Source organism: Alexandromys fortis, unplaced genomic scaffold, assembly GCF_014885135.2.
Source record: "Alexandromys fortis isolate MF-2015 unplaced genomic scaffold, M_Fortis_MF-2015_v1.1 scaffold_51, whole genome shotgun sequence".
Taxonomy (NCBI): domain Eukaryota; kingdom Metazoa; phylum Chordata; class Mammalia; order Rodentia; family Cricetidae; genus Alexandromys; species Alexandromys fortis.
This window is the reverse complement of record NW_026067925.1, coordinates 389,563-402,919: the sequence shown is the minus strand read 5'-3', so window position 1 is coordinate 402,919 and position 13,357 is coordinate 389,563. Positions and strand designations below refer to the sequence as shown.

Genomic DNA, 13,357 nt, shown 5'->3' with positions numbered 1-13,357 from the left:
ACCAAATATAACTGGGTAAAAGAGTCAATGGAATGATTCCTAATGATATTCTGCTATACTTGTAGACTGGAACCTAAAATAATAATCATCCAGCAACTGATGGAAGCAGATGCAGGGACCCACAGCTAAACATTAGGTGGCGCTTGAGGAATCCTGTGCTAGATGGGAAGTATGGATTGCAGGAGCCAGAGGGATCAAGGATACCACAAGAGCACAACCCAGAGGATCAACTAACCAGGACTCATAGGGGCTCACAGAGACTGAACTAACAACTGGGGATTCTGCATGGGTCTGACCTAGGTACTCTGCATGTATGTTAAAGTTATGCAGCTTGGTCTTCTTGTGGGACTACTATCTGGGGAGTGGAGGTTGTCTCTGACTCTTTTGCCTGCTCCTGGGACACTTTTCCTCCTACTGGGTTGCCTCATCCAGCTTCTTCCCTGAGCTCTTTTAGTCCAGAAGTCTCTGCTATACCTCCTGCCTAACTATTGGTCACTTATCTTTTTATTAAACCAGTCACAGTAACATATTTTCACACAGTATAAAGGAATATTCCACAACATTTTGCTCCTACTGAGTTCCCTCGTTCACTCTGAGGGGATGTGCCCAGTCTTACTGTAACTTGTTATGCTATGTTTGGTCAATAACCATGGGAAGCCCGCCACTTTCTGAAGGGAAATGAAGGAAGAGTGGATCTTGGGGACAGGGGGTTAAGTGAGGGACTGGGAAGAGAAAAGGCAGAAGGCTGCTGTCAGGATATAATATATGAGAGAAGGATAAATTCTTTAAAGAGCATTGCAGTATCATAGTCCTAATATCTGAAGAACAACCAAGCATGGCAGCAGAAATTCTTTTGAAATCTCCCACCCCTACACAAAAAGGATTCATGAAGACACCAAGCCTGCGATGAACATGGTTTATTCTCCTTTTCTGTGACATTAGCATTCTAGTAAGTAGATAGGTTTTCCACCATGCATGAGAGTCCGCAGATTGGAGAAGATGTCTGGGTCCCACACCACAAAGTTCTCAACGATAGAACAGAAGCACGGCTGCTTCTGTTATCGCACGGCTACTGCTGCCTGCCGTGTGAGTTCCGTATCCATTCCAATCAAATGCAGAGAAGTCTCCACACTGCCGAGGGTTACCTTCCGGGAAGAATCCTCCTCCACCAATGCAGTGCTGAAAAAACAGGAGGAGACGAAATAGCAAGGAGAGGTCAGCTGGTGAAATGGTCTGGATATGAAATGTCCTCCCCAAAGATGATATGCACTGAAGACCTGGTCCCCAGTGTAAGTAACATTCAGAGACAGGAGTTTATGGAATGCTTGAATAGGAGGTTCCTGCCTTCATCAGTTTAGTTTTTGAAGGTGACTTGCCCTGGTTTCTCAGTTTTCTGGTCACCATTCAGTAAGCCACACTGCTCTGATGTGCCTTTCCAGTAGAATGTTTCTGCCTCACCATGGATCTAACATCAATGGAGCCAAGTGACCACAGGCTAAAATTTCTGAAAGCACAAAACTAAATAAGACTTTCCCTTTAACCTGTTTCTCTTGGGTGTTAATCACAGAGGCAAACGGCTGACTCATACAGCTGATGAGTCCAGAGACACCCTAATACCCAAATTAGTGGACTCGTTGTCCCTCTTAGACTCTCTGTGGACAGTATCACTTTGTTTGATCCATAAAACCTCCTTCCATTGACTTTAGCGGCATCACTGTCTCTTCCTACCTTTTCATCAGCTTCTCTGCAACTTTGTACTTAGGTTCCCTGACTAGATTTTTTCCTTTATGAATTTCTTAAGTGCTCCTTCCCAGAGAGGACACATTTTCCAGTCCCCTGTAGCTTGTGTCACCCCTCTGTCTTCAGTTAGCCAACTGATGGTTCAAACTGTCTATCTCCAGTCCAGATGTTTCTTGAGCTAAAGATCTTAAATCAATCTGTCACTCAAATCACTCCAGGCTCCACATGAGAAAGCAGAGTTAATTACCGCCATGAGCCACTTAACAACAGGGATTTATTGTGATAAATTCCTTGGTTGTTCTGCCACGGTGTGGACATCACAGGGTGTCCTCAGATGATCTGGAGTCACTATGATGCCTCTAGGCAGTACTACCACATGAAAATTCCGTCATGAAAACAATCCATCACTGACCAAAACACGAAGCAGTATGAGTGCAAATCCCTCCTTAACTCCAAACCTGGTCTTCATTCAGACACTGGGACTTAATAAACGCAGTTCATTGGCTTTGAACTTGCTACTTCCATGTCTTAACTTCCCAAGTAGCAGAATATGTTTTGCCACACCATCTTAAAAACCAGGGAAGTAAAGGGATTGGATGGGCACAAAATAGCAGTTGCATAGGAACAAGAACTAGTATGTTATTGCAAAGAAAGATGGCTTCAGGCAATGACAGCATGCTGCAGAGTTGAAAACCTAGAGGAAAGCAATTGGAATATTTCCATCATAAGGAAGCGCATGTTGGAGGAGACAGATAGGCTTAACCTGATTTAAACATTGCGTGATCTAGTCACGCATTGGACCATCACAATACATCCTATTAATATATAAGTTTATGTTATCAGGGGGGCTGGAGAGATGGCTCAGCAGTTAAGAGCATCGCCTGCTCTTCCAAAGGTCCTGAGTTCAATTCCCAGCAACCACATGGTGGCTCACAATCATCTGTAATGAGGTCTGGTGCCCTCTTCTGGCCTTCAGGCATATATGCAGACAGAATATTGAATACATAATAAATAAATATTTTTTAAAAAAGTTTATGTTATCAGTTAAGTAAACTTAATTTTAATAATATTTTAAAATGGCACTCACTCACCCAAGTGAAAGCCATAAGGTTATCCTAGACATCTCTTCACATTCTCTGTATTCATCTAGTCTTAAATTTTAAATCATCGGTGTTCATTGGCCCCATACATGGGTACTGCCCTACTCCACGCTTTCATTTGGACCATGGAAAACACCTTTCTTTGTGCCTAGTCTTCCCCACTCAGACCTGACACTGTGCTCTCAGTGTCACCTGAACACACCAAGATGACAAAGTTAGTCTTCCCCTTCAAAACGTGTTGATGGCTCCCATCATTTGCATACAGTACAAACTCACTAGAATAATGTAAAAGTTTCGTCCTGATCCAGTTCCTGTTAACACTTCCTAAATCAGCTCTTGCCTCTACCCTACATTCATCTGTACACAAAACTAAAACACAGCTTGCTTTCCCTCATAGCACATGCTAACTGATACACTGGTAAACTTGAATACATTATTCATTCACCCTAAATTGGTCTGCACCATAAGCTTCTATCCATCTCCCAAGACTCAACTCAAAAACTACCTTTCCTATAAACTAGGTGTGATGTCTCATGCCTGTGATCCTAGCACTGTAAAGCTAAAGGCAAGGCAAGAGGATCAGAAGTTCAAGGTCATCCTCCCTAGTAGTGAGTTTAGAACCAAATGAAAATATAAATGAGACCTGTCTCAAAAGCAAAAATCTTTTCCTACAGTCTTTACTCTGCCTTTCCAGTGCTTATTGCAGCCTCTAGTTAATTTTTATTTGTTTTGTTTTGTGTTTTGCTTTCTTTTGTTTTATGACACTAGGAACCAAATCCTAGGGCCTTCTGCATGTTAGGCAAGTGTTTTACCACTAAGCCATACCTAAGCTCCTTAGTTTATATTTCAATTATACTTCAAACACATCAAATAACAATTACACATTTGTGTGAATGTCTAATCCATTAAGTGCTAGCAAAGTACGTTGCATGTCATATCTCCTGTACCATTACAATATAGGTACCCAAAGCGAGCTATGCTAAACAATAAGCAGATAACACACTGGCACCTGTTAACTCTACATTTCATATTCTTCAGACGTGACTGAAAGGTGACTCGGAAGCAGGTTTTTACAAAGAAACCTTCCCTTTCATTATCTCCATATTCATCTCTCTCCATCGCAATCAGGGGGGTTCCTTGTCAGCAATGCTTCCTCATCCTGTCAGGAGAATGGACGCTCTGATGACCAGGGAATGAAAATGGAAAAGGGGTCACCTGTCAGGAGCTGAGGACCCTTTTCTGAGACTGTTACTTTGAGGAGGTCTGGTTTCCAAGAGAATCTGTTATTCTTGGCAATTCCCACCTCATTCTGCCTTTTGCCACAAACTATAAAAAGAGACAAACAGAAATGTCTAATGATCCCAGGCTTAAAGAACATCGGGTAGCTGCAGTGAAATTGGGTGTACCTGACCTCTCAGTCAGTCTACATGCTAACCTTTAACCAGACAAAGTGCCTGTGATAGGAGGAGAAGAGCCTAGGTGAGGTCTACCAGATGTCCAAAACACTTCTACGTAATCTTTTTATACAATAAGCAACTGTACAAATCCTGAAAAGAATGCATTTCACTCCCAAAGCTAAACCCTCAGTAGAGAATGACAATACCTGGTGACTCTATAACAGTCTCAGCCCCCAAAGGTTTTCACAGGACTTCCTGAATTTAAGTGTCACCCTGAATTCAAGTAACTGAGTGTTTTATCCTAAAAGCTAAGCAAACGGCAACAGTGCATTAGAAGTTGCAACATTGACTCTGGTCTTCAACGAGAGAGGATATTTGCATGTAGACAGAAGTTCTTATCCCTGAGAACAAGCCAAGTACAAGGAAAAGTCACACTCCCACACACATGCTCATACTACCATGACAGTCTCCCATGCTCAACACACACTGAAAACCTCAATCTTATTCACAGGCCAACTTGGTCCCTAGAAAGACTCAGTTCAGAACACTTGCTGCTTTTGTAGAAGGATCCAAGTTCAGTTCCCAAGTTTCCATGTCAGGTATGTCACAACCATCTGTAACTCCATTTCCAGGAAATCTAACACCCTCTTCTGGCTTCCCAGAGTATCTGTACTCATATACACAACCTACACACAAGGATAGGGGTATATACATAATTTAAATTTTTTAAAATATATTTTAAAGGACTCACAATTTCAGTATTGCATCCAGTGACCCTCATGCCAGCACACAAGGCATTGGCTGCTCTCTCATTATTGAACACTCTGAACTGAACAAATCCTGCAATGAATTCCCCTGAAAAGAAAAAGTAGAAAAGGAGCATTCAAAGAAGATTCTAGAAAAAAAAAATTGTCTTGAGGTCAATGCAGAGATTGTCAGTGTCAGGTGCAGATTCTAGTTCAACACATCAGAAACACTGGGTGTAGTCTGTCACTACCATAACCAATGGCTAAAACATCCTAGCCACAAATGTCGCTAACAGGAGTCTTTCCCAAATCCCAGAGTTCAAGAGTCTGCTGAAGGCTTTTATGAAGAAACTTAGTAACCCAGGAAGATCACGCCGACAACCTCCAGTGGACTATCACAGCAGTTAGCAAGTATGTTGGCTCTGGTCCTACCACACTTTTCTTCTGCCCTTTAATTTTTAAACTTTTATATGCCAAGAACAAATAACAGGAGCTTGAAGGGGCTGTAGAGATAACTCAGAGGTTAAGAGCATTGCCTGCTCTTCCAAAGGTCCCGAGTTCAATTCCCAGCAACCACATAAACCCACAACCATCTGTAATGGGGTCTGGTGCCCTCTTCTGGTCTAAAGGCATACACACAGACAGAATATTGTATACATAATAAATAAATAAATATTTTTTAAAAAAACAGGAGCTTGAAATTACACAGCACAGGTTCAACCGCTTGGAAGGGTATGTGCCAGCCAGCCTTGGATTCATATTAAATAACACAATAGTCACCCCTCGCAGCAGACATAAAACTCCATTTTCTTTGTTCTTCTACCCCACCTTTTCTTGTTGTTCTGGTCCTTGCACATGGACCTGGTTTATTCCTAAGAAACTTCTGGCTGATAATGGGATTGCTAAGAGTAGATTCTGGAACCATGTATCCCCAGTACAAATGCTAACTCTCTTGTTCATACCCTATGATCTCAGGCAAGTTCCTAGACCTTCAGTGCTCCATTCTCCTAATCTGTAAAATGGGTTAGTGGTAGTTGAGAGCCCAAGGGCAATCAACTGAATGAAGTGAAACACAGATATTCACAGAAGAGAAGCAGGTTGTGGTGGATAGTAAATAAATGCTGCTTATCATAACTGAGTTTATCACGTGTCCTGCAGAGGGTTCAGAGGTGCATTAGAGACTCACTCTGGCCATAGGGGGAGTAATAAGAGGCTGTCTTCTGAGCATCACCGAAGTCATAGAGCACAGGTAACGATGGACCATTGTCAGTCCAACACTTCCCTATTCCGTATTTCACCGGGTACATCTACAAGAAAAGAAAAGAAGTCACTGGTTAAGGATGGCAGCATAAGTACTCACAGAAACACTGCCCTGCATGGAGAAGTAAAACATGTCTCCAGTAAAGAAGATTTTTCCCAAACTTGTCAGATAAAAAAGAATCCTTTCCTTTGTCTGTCTCTCTGACATTCTAGACCTCTCTTTCTTCTCTCCTCTCTTCTCGCCTCTTCTCTCCTCTTCTCTCTTCTCCTCTCCTCTCCTCTTCTCTCCTCTCTTCTCGCCTCTCCTCTTCTCTCCTCTTCTCTCCTCTCCTCTCCTCTCCTCTTCTCTCCTCTTCTCTCTTCTCCTCTCCTCTCCTCTTCTCTCCTCTCTTCTTGCCTCTCCTCTTCTCTCCTCTTCTCTCCTCTCCTCTTCTCTTCTCTCTTCTCTCCTCTCCTCTCCTCTTCTCTTCTCTCTTCTCTCCTCTCCTCTCCTCTCCTCTCCTCTTCTCTCCTCTCCTCTTCTCTCCTCTCATCTATTCTCTTTTCCACATACCCCTATCCCTTGTCTCACTTGGCTCATTACACTTAAAGCTAGGGAAACACTGAATACAACCCCTCCCCCAATCTCAAACACCTGACTGTCTCTTCACACCCATGAAAAACAGCCTCACCCAGTAGTCTCCAGTACCTGGTACAGGCCAAACAAATTATGGCCCATGTATGGCAGGAAGCCAGTGAAGGTGCGGTACCTCAGCAGGGAGCTATTCCTCCAATTTTCCAGGGGGCTATTGTTGGGCACATGCCAGATGCCCAGGTTCTCAGCCTGGATGTCGAAGTAGCCAGGGTTCTGGAAAGCAACCAACACTGAGCCTGACCAGACAGAAGATTTCTCTAAGCAGAAGACCCTCATGCACAGTGTCCAGCACAGCTGGTATCTCTGGGCTCCAGGTGGACAGAGGGTCAGCCATGTTCAGATGTCGTTATTTCCAAGGACAATGGTCCCATCACCACCACCTACTTACCGAGAACCCTACTTGGGAGAATGCTGAGATTCAAGGTAAGCACTTTTCACTTCTTCAGTCCTGTGTTGAAGGACAACCTTCCCACCCTCTCCATGGCCTGCTTGAGCTACACTCACATCCTCACGCTTTCCCAAGTGACTTCAGAGTATACCAACCTTGTAGTCATCACTTGTGGCCCCCTCTGCAGTCCCAAAGGTGTTGTAGTTGGCCCAGTTGCCATCCCCCTCTGGGTAGTCTGCTCTGCTGCCTTGCTGACTGGACCAGCGATCACCCACTGTGCACTTCCCACCCATGTTGTTCTCATGCACACTGGCCACCAGGGTCCATCCACCACCAGCAGTGGTCATGTCACAGAAGGTCTGGTAGATGACACCATTCTTCGTGCGGAGGAAGTAGAGGCCATCTGTAAAGAGAAGCAGTCCACAGTCCACCTGTGTGCAGGCTCACTGTCCATCTCTGCTCTGGAAACAGAATGGCTCTAGTAACTGCAAACAAAGCTAAGCCTCATACCCTGATTGTCCCACCACATGTGTCCCTAGGATTGTGCCTGAGTTCAGAATGCCATGCTTCTGTGACTGAGGCAGAACATGGAATTACCCAAACTGACAGGGATTTTTCTCCTAAAGTTAACCATAGTATTATCAAAGGACTTAGCAACTCCACTTGGTAGATAACCAAAGAACTGGGAACAGAGACTCAGATATGGACATTCATATTTGTGACAGCTCTGGTCACAAGACCTGGAAGGCAGAAACAAGCCAAGTGTTTCTCTGCAGAAAAAGGAATAAGCAATATACTGTGTTGTCTAGTATGCAGAATATATATTGTGTACATTCCTATATATCCAATAGATCAAAAAGAGTGAAGTGGGCTGGAGAAATGGCTCCAAGGTTAAGAGCAAGTACTGCTCTAGCGGAGGACTTGAGTTAGGTTCCCAACTTCAAACTTGGCAATGTACAAGTGCCTGTCACTCCAGCTCCAGAAGACTGAATGGTCCCTTCTGGAATCTGCACGCACCTGAGCATACATATACACATTCCCACACAAAGGCACATACATCTACATCATCATCATAATAATGCTAACTATTTTTAAAATAAATTAACTCTTCTACAACACATGTGAGCCATGAAGCATGCTGATGAAATAAGACAGACTACTCAGATGAGGTAACAAGAATTGTCAGATTCATAGAAGTAAGAAACAAAGCAGCAGTTCACAGGGAATACAGGAATTTGTTACTTGGTTACTACAGAATTTCTATTCAGTGAATGAAAACTTTCTGGAGATGGATAGTGGTAATTCATTCCATTATGAAAATTATTCTTGACTCTGAAAATCCTCAAAATTGGTTAAGTGGATATTTTTATCCACGATGTACATTTTATCACATTTTCTATATCAAAAAAGAAAGGCTGTTCCCTGGGACAAAAGCCTGATTTCCTAGCTGGGTTATGTGTCTGTATTTCTGAGACAGGGTCTCCCCAGGTCGACTTGGAGATTTCAGTTCTCTGCCGTAGGCTCCCAAGTGTTAGGATCACAGTGTGCTCTTTAAATGTTCATCACTCACCTCGTGCCCTAGGGACCTCCCGCTTGATTTCCTTGCAGCTTCTGAACAGAGAGGAAGACACAGGATTGGCCCGGCTGTTGGTGTCGTTCTCTTTAACAAGAGAAGATGCAGAGTTTCACACTCATGGGACACCCAGCCTCCCCTGTCATTCACCCTAAACTCATTCCATGACTTCTCAAAGCCTCCCTCTGAGAATCAACAACATTTCTAACTAGGAAGAAAGACAAGAGATTTGAAGGTGTTGGAGAACTTTGTGTCCAAAGTCCTAAAAAGGAAGAATAAAGTGAAGTCCAGCTTTGCAGGTAGAGGAAATGCAGGGAGCGTGGGAGTGTAATATGCCTGGAGCACGGGAAGTGAGGTAGACAGTGCAGAGGGTTGACCAAGAGACCATGGAATAAAAAGCCTTGCAAATTGGCCTCAACTCTGCAAAGTCCTCTGAGAACCTAGAAGAGTGGAAACAAATGAGAATATTAGGATCAGAGCTGCTCAGGTGTAAGTTGCTCCATGGGTACAAGTCAAGTATTTTTGGATTGTATTCACTGTGTCTGAGCCACAGTTCCCTACTGCCCCATATCAGTCTGACAAAGACTGTCATGTAAAGATCTTGAAAGATGGCATGTAGGGACTTGCCCTTTTCCTTAAAGATACTAAAAAGGCAGTGAGAGGAATTACACACATAAAATACCATTGAGTTCTTACAGAGAGCAGAACTGAAGAAAACATTCTCTGGTCTCGAACCAGACCAGAATATGCCCTTGGCATTGAAACTCTAAAGCAAAGATCCTAAGTAGAGGGAGTGAGTAGGAGGAGACTCAGCTCTTGCAGAAGTCCCCCTGGAGCTACACACAAGCACAGGATCTGGACCAGGGCCTTTCTCAACCGCCTCACTGCCACACACCAATTCCTTCAGGAGGCAGTCAGCACCCAGCCTCCATCTCAGGGGCATCTTCTCTATGGGGGGTGGACTAGGTTGTATTTACATGTCCAGGAATCCACCATTGAAGGAAATGAGGCCTTTACTTTGGTAGAGAGTGGGGGTGGGAGATAATTGGGAAAGGTTGGAAGGAAAAAAGAAATGGGGGAAAAATATAATTATATTTCATTTCAAAAGGTTATTTAAAAAAAAAAAGACATGAACAATAGAGCTGTGGTCACACACGTCTTTAATCCCAGCACTTAGGAGGCAGAAGCAGGTAGATCTCTCAGTTTGAGGCCAGCTTGGTCTACAGAGCAAGTTCCAGGACGGACAGCCAGGGCTACACAGAGAGACCCTGTTTCGAAAAAAAAAAAAAAAAAAAAAAAAAAAACAAGCACGATCTCTGGCCCTCAGAGACCCAGGTCCTGGCAGCAACCTAGTCTTGCGCTGATTACCTTTAAAGGTAAAAGAGACCAGCAGAAGCGCTGTTCCTGTAGCAAGACTCACCGGCAGTGCACCCTCTGGTGGCCACGATGATAAACAGCAGGAAGCCGAGTTGGGTCATGGTCATCTAGAGAAGGGCAAGATGATGGTCACTCTCTATCCAGACCATCTTTTTCCCCTTACCCCAGTCTCAGCTCCTATCTAGTCCTTCAGTTACTCAAAGACCCCTTCCCTTTATTTAGCTCAACACGTTTGGCCCTAACAGCGATCTGAGCCAAAATCCTTTCCCCCGCTGCTCCAGAAAGGGCAACCACCCTCCCTCTTTACCTGGTGGGAGCTTTTAGTTGCCGAGTCAAGACACAGAGCTTTCTCTTCCGAGGCTTCTGCACGTGTGAGGTTCTGGTCCTTTTATGGGGAAAGCCCAGTGGGGCATAAGCTCACCTTCTGGCAGGCTGCCCAGTGTAGATGTAGCATCTGCTTATTGTAGGGTAATTCTGAGATTAGCAGGCTCTCCAGGACAAATACTAAATGTGGTTTGCTAGTGTCGTTCTCAGATTCAAAAAAGTGATGTTGGGTTTGTTTTTTAGTCCACATGTTTCCTGTAAATTAATATTTTTCTTTAAAAAATTCTACCATAATCATCATTCATAGGAAAGGGAAATTTTTGCCAGCGGTGTCAGTGGTTGCGGCAGTGGTGGTGAATTTTGAGACAAGGTCTCATTAGCCCAACCTGATTCAGACTCACATATGGCTGAAAATTACCTTCGACTCCAGATCCTCCTGCCTCTACCTGCCAAGTGCTGGAATTTTAGGTCTGTGCCATAAATTCTGGCTAGGAAAAAGGGGGAGGGGTGTAAATAACAACCTTGTAAAAGAATAATTTCAGAATAAGTACAAATATTTTGCTTAAACAAGATTACTGACATACAAAATTAATTGGCCACACGGTAGTGGCTCACGCCTTTAATCCCAGCATTCAGGAGGCAGAATTCAGTGGATCTCAGATCTCTGTGGAGCGGAAGGCCAGCCTGATCTACACAGTGAGTTCCAGGACAGCCAGGGCTACCCAAAGAAACCCTGTCTTGAGCGGGGGAAAATCCCATCATAGACAAATAGAAGTGGACAAGTTTAAATAAATCTCACTGCCAGCCAAGAAGCTATTTGCAATCAACACATGTCAGGAGAGGCTGGCATCAGTACCCTTGGGACTGAATGACTCTGACATCAGCCACACTCCAGCACAGCCTTCTGCATAAAACCGACTCCATGGTTTTGTGTGCACTTATTTCGTCACAATTTGGTAATCTTCATCTTTTTGGTTTGGCTTGGGTTTTATTTTTCCTCCCTCAGAACCATCCTGTGCACTCCACCCAGTCTCTCTCTCTCTCTCTCTCTCTCTCTCTCTCTCTCTCTCTCTCTTTCTCTTTCAAATTCGGGGTCTCTTTTTTCTTTCTTTTTTTTTCTTTCAAGACAGGGGTTCTCTGTAGCTTTGGAGCATGTCCTGGAACTTGCTTTGTAGACCAGACTGGGCCTCAAACTCATAGAAGGCCACCTGCCTCTGCCTTCTGAGTGCTGGGATTGAAGGTGTGCACCGCCAGTGCCCGGCTCTTTTTCTTTAGTTGCTGTTACATACGTGAGTGTGTGTGTGTGTGTGTGTGTCTGCATGTATCCCCAAATACATAATTACAGCTGGTTCAGTCTATATAACGTTACTTGTATTTACATGTTTTCAGGACTGATCTTTTGGTATTGCATAGCCAATTGGTGTTCTCTTCCCTAGGGAAGACTTTCTCCAGCTCTGCTGTCCTTAGTTGCCTCCAGTCCTCTGTCTAGGGCTGAGGCCTCCTAAGCTTTCTCCCTCTACATTAGCATGTCTATTGGTGTCCTCCTTGTTGGGGTCCTGCTTAGGCAGCCATGTTGGTAAGACCTCATGGATGTAGCTTCTGATGCTTCTAGAAGACAGTCTCACAGCAATCTCCCTGTTCCCTTGACTCTTTTTTCTTTTCATGTGTGTGACTATTTTGCCTGCATGTATGGTTGTGTGGCATGTACATGCAGTGCCTGCAGAATTCAGAAGAAGATGTCATAGCCCCTGGAACTAGAGTTACAGACGGTTGTGAGTTGCTATGTGGGTGCTGGGGATTGAACCAGGGTCCTGTGGAAGAGCAGTCAGTGCTCTTAACCACTGAACCATCTCTCTAGCTCTCTCTTTTGACTCTTGCAATTTTCCACCCCCCTCTTCCACAATGAACACTGAGCCTTACTTAGCTGCAGGAGTTGTGTGGGTGATGTGTCAGTTGGGACTGGACTCTACAACCCTGCATTTTGACTGGTTGTGGCCTTCTGCAGAGATCTCTGTCTATTGCAAAGAGAAGTGTTTTTGACAAGGAATGAGAACTACATTTATCTGTGAATATAAGGACAGATATTTAGAAGGAAGTCAGGGGTTGTGCTGCTTTAGTACAGGGGTGGTTGTAGGTTCTCTTCCAAGATCCATGAATTCTCTAGCCCTGGATGGTCGGTTAGGTTTCCAGTACCAGGCATGACTTCCCTCTTGTTGAGCAGGTCTTAGTTCCATTAGAGAGCTGTTGGTTACTGCCAAGATATATGTGCCACTATCACACCCGTAGGGCTATTGAACCAAACTAGTAATTGCTGTGGCTCACAGGCATCACAGGTGAGTAGAACTGTTGATTGTTTCCCTCCTTTGGAAGTTTGCATGATGTCTTCTGGTTCCATGAAAGCTAATCCTCAAGGAGGAGGTTTTTAGATCATACCCAGCTCTGCTTTTGTTGCTGTTGTTGTTGTTTTATTGTTGGGAGGATTTTGTTTTGTGTTGTGTTTTGGTGAGAAACAGCATGAAGTTGGGTGAGTAAGGAATTGGGGAGGATATGGGAAAGTTTGGGAGAGAGGGAAAAATATATCAAAATATACTGTATGAAAATTCCAAAAAGTAATTTTAAAGATACAAAAAAAAAAAAGGGCCAGTGTGGTGGCACACACTTTTGATCCCAGCACTGGGAAGGCAAAGGGAAGTGGATCTCTGAGTTAGTAAAGTGGTGGTTATAGGTTATAGGTTATAGGTTATAGGTTATAGGTTATAGTCCAGACTAGTCTACAAAAAGAATTCCAGGACACCAGGGCTACACAGAGAAATGCTGC

At 44.0% G+C, this 13,357-nt stretch overlaps 1 protein-coding gene across 1 annotated transcript; it reads right to left on the bottom strand.

The window, feature by feature from the left end:
- Positions 1-1,026: 1,026 nt before the first annotated feature.
- Positions 1,027-10,527, bottom strand: LOC126502236 (intelectin-1a-like). Its single transcript, XM_050143111.1, is given in 7 exon segments — positions 1,027-1,179; positions 4,989-5,092; positions 6,170-6,290; positions 6,932-7,090; positions 7,421-7,668; positions 8,836-8,925; positions 10,250-10,527. Coding segments are annotated over 7 exon segments (948 nt in total). The 5' UTR covers positions 10,323-10,527.
- Between the last annotated feature and the right edge of the window lie 2,830 nt (positions 10,528-13,357).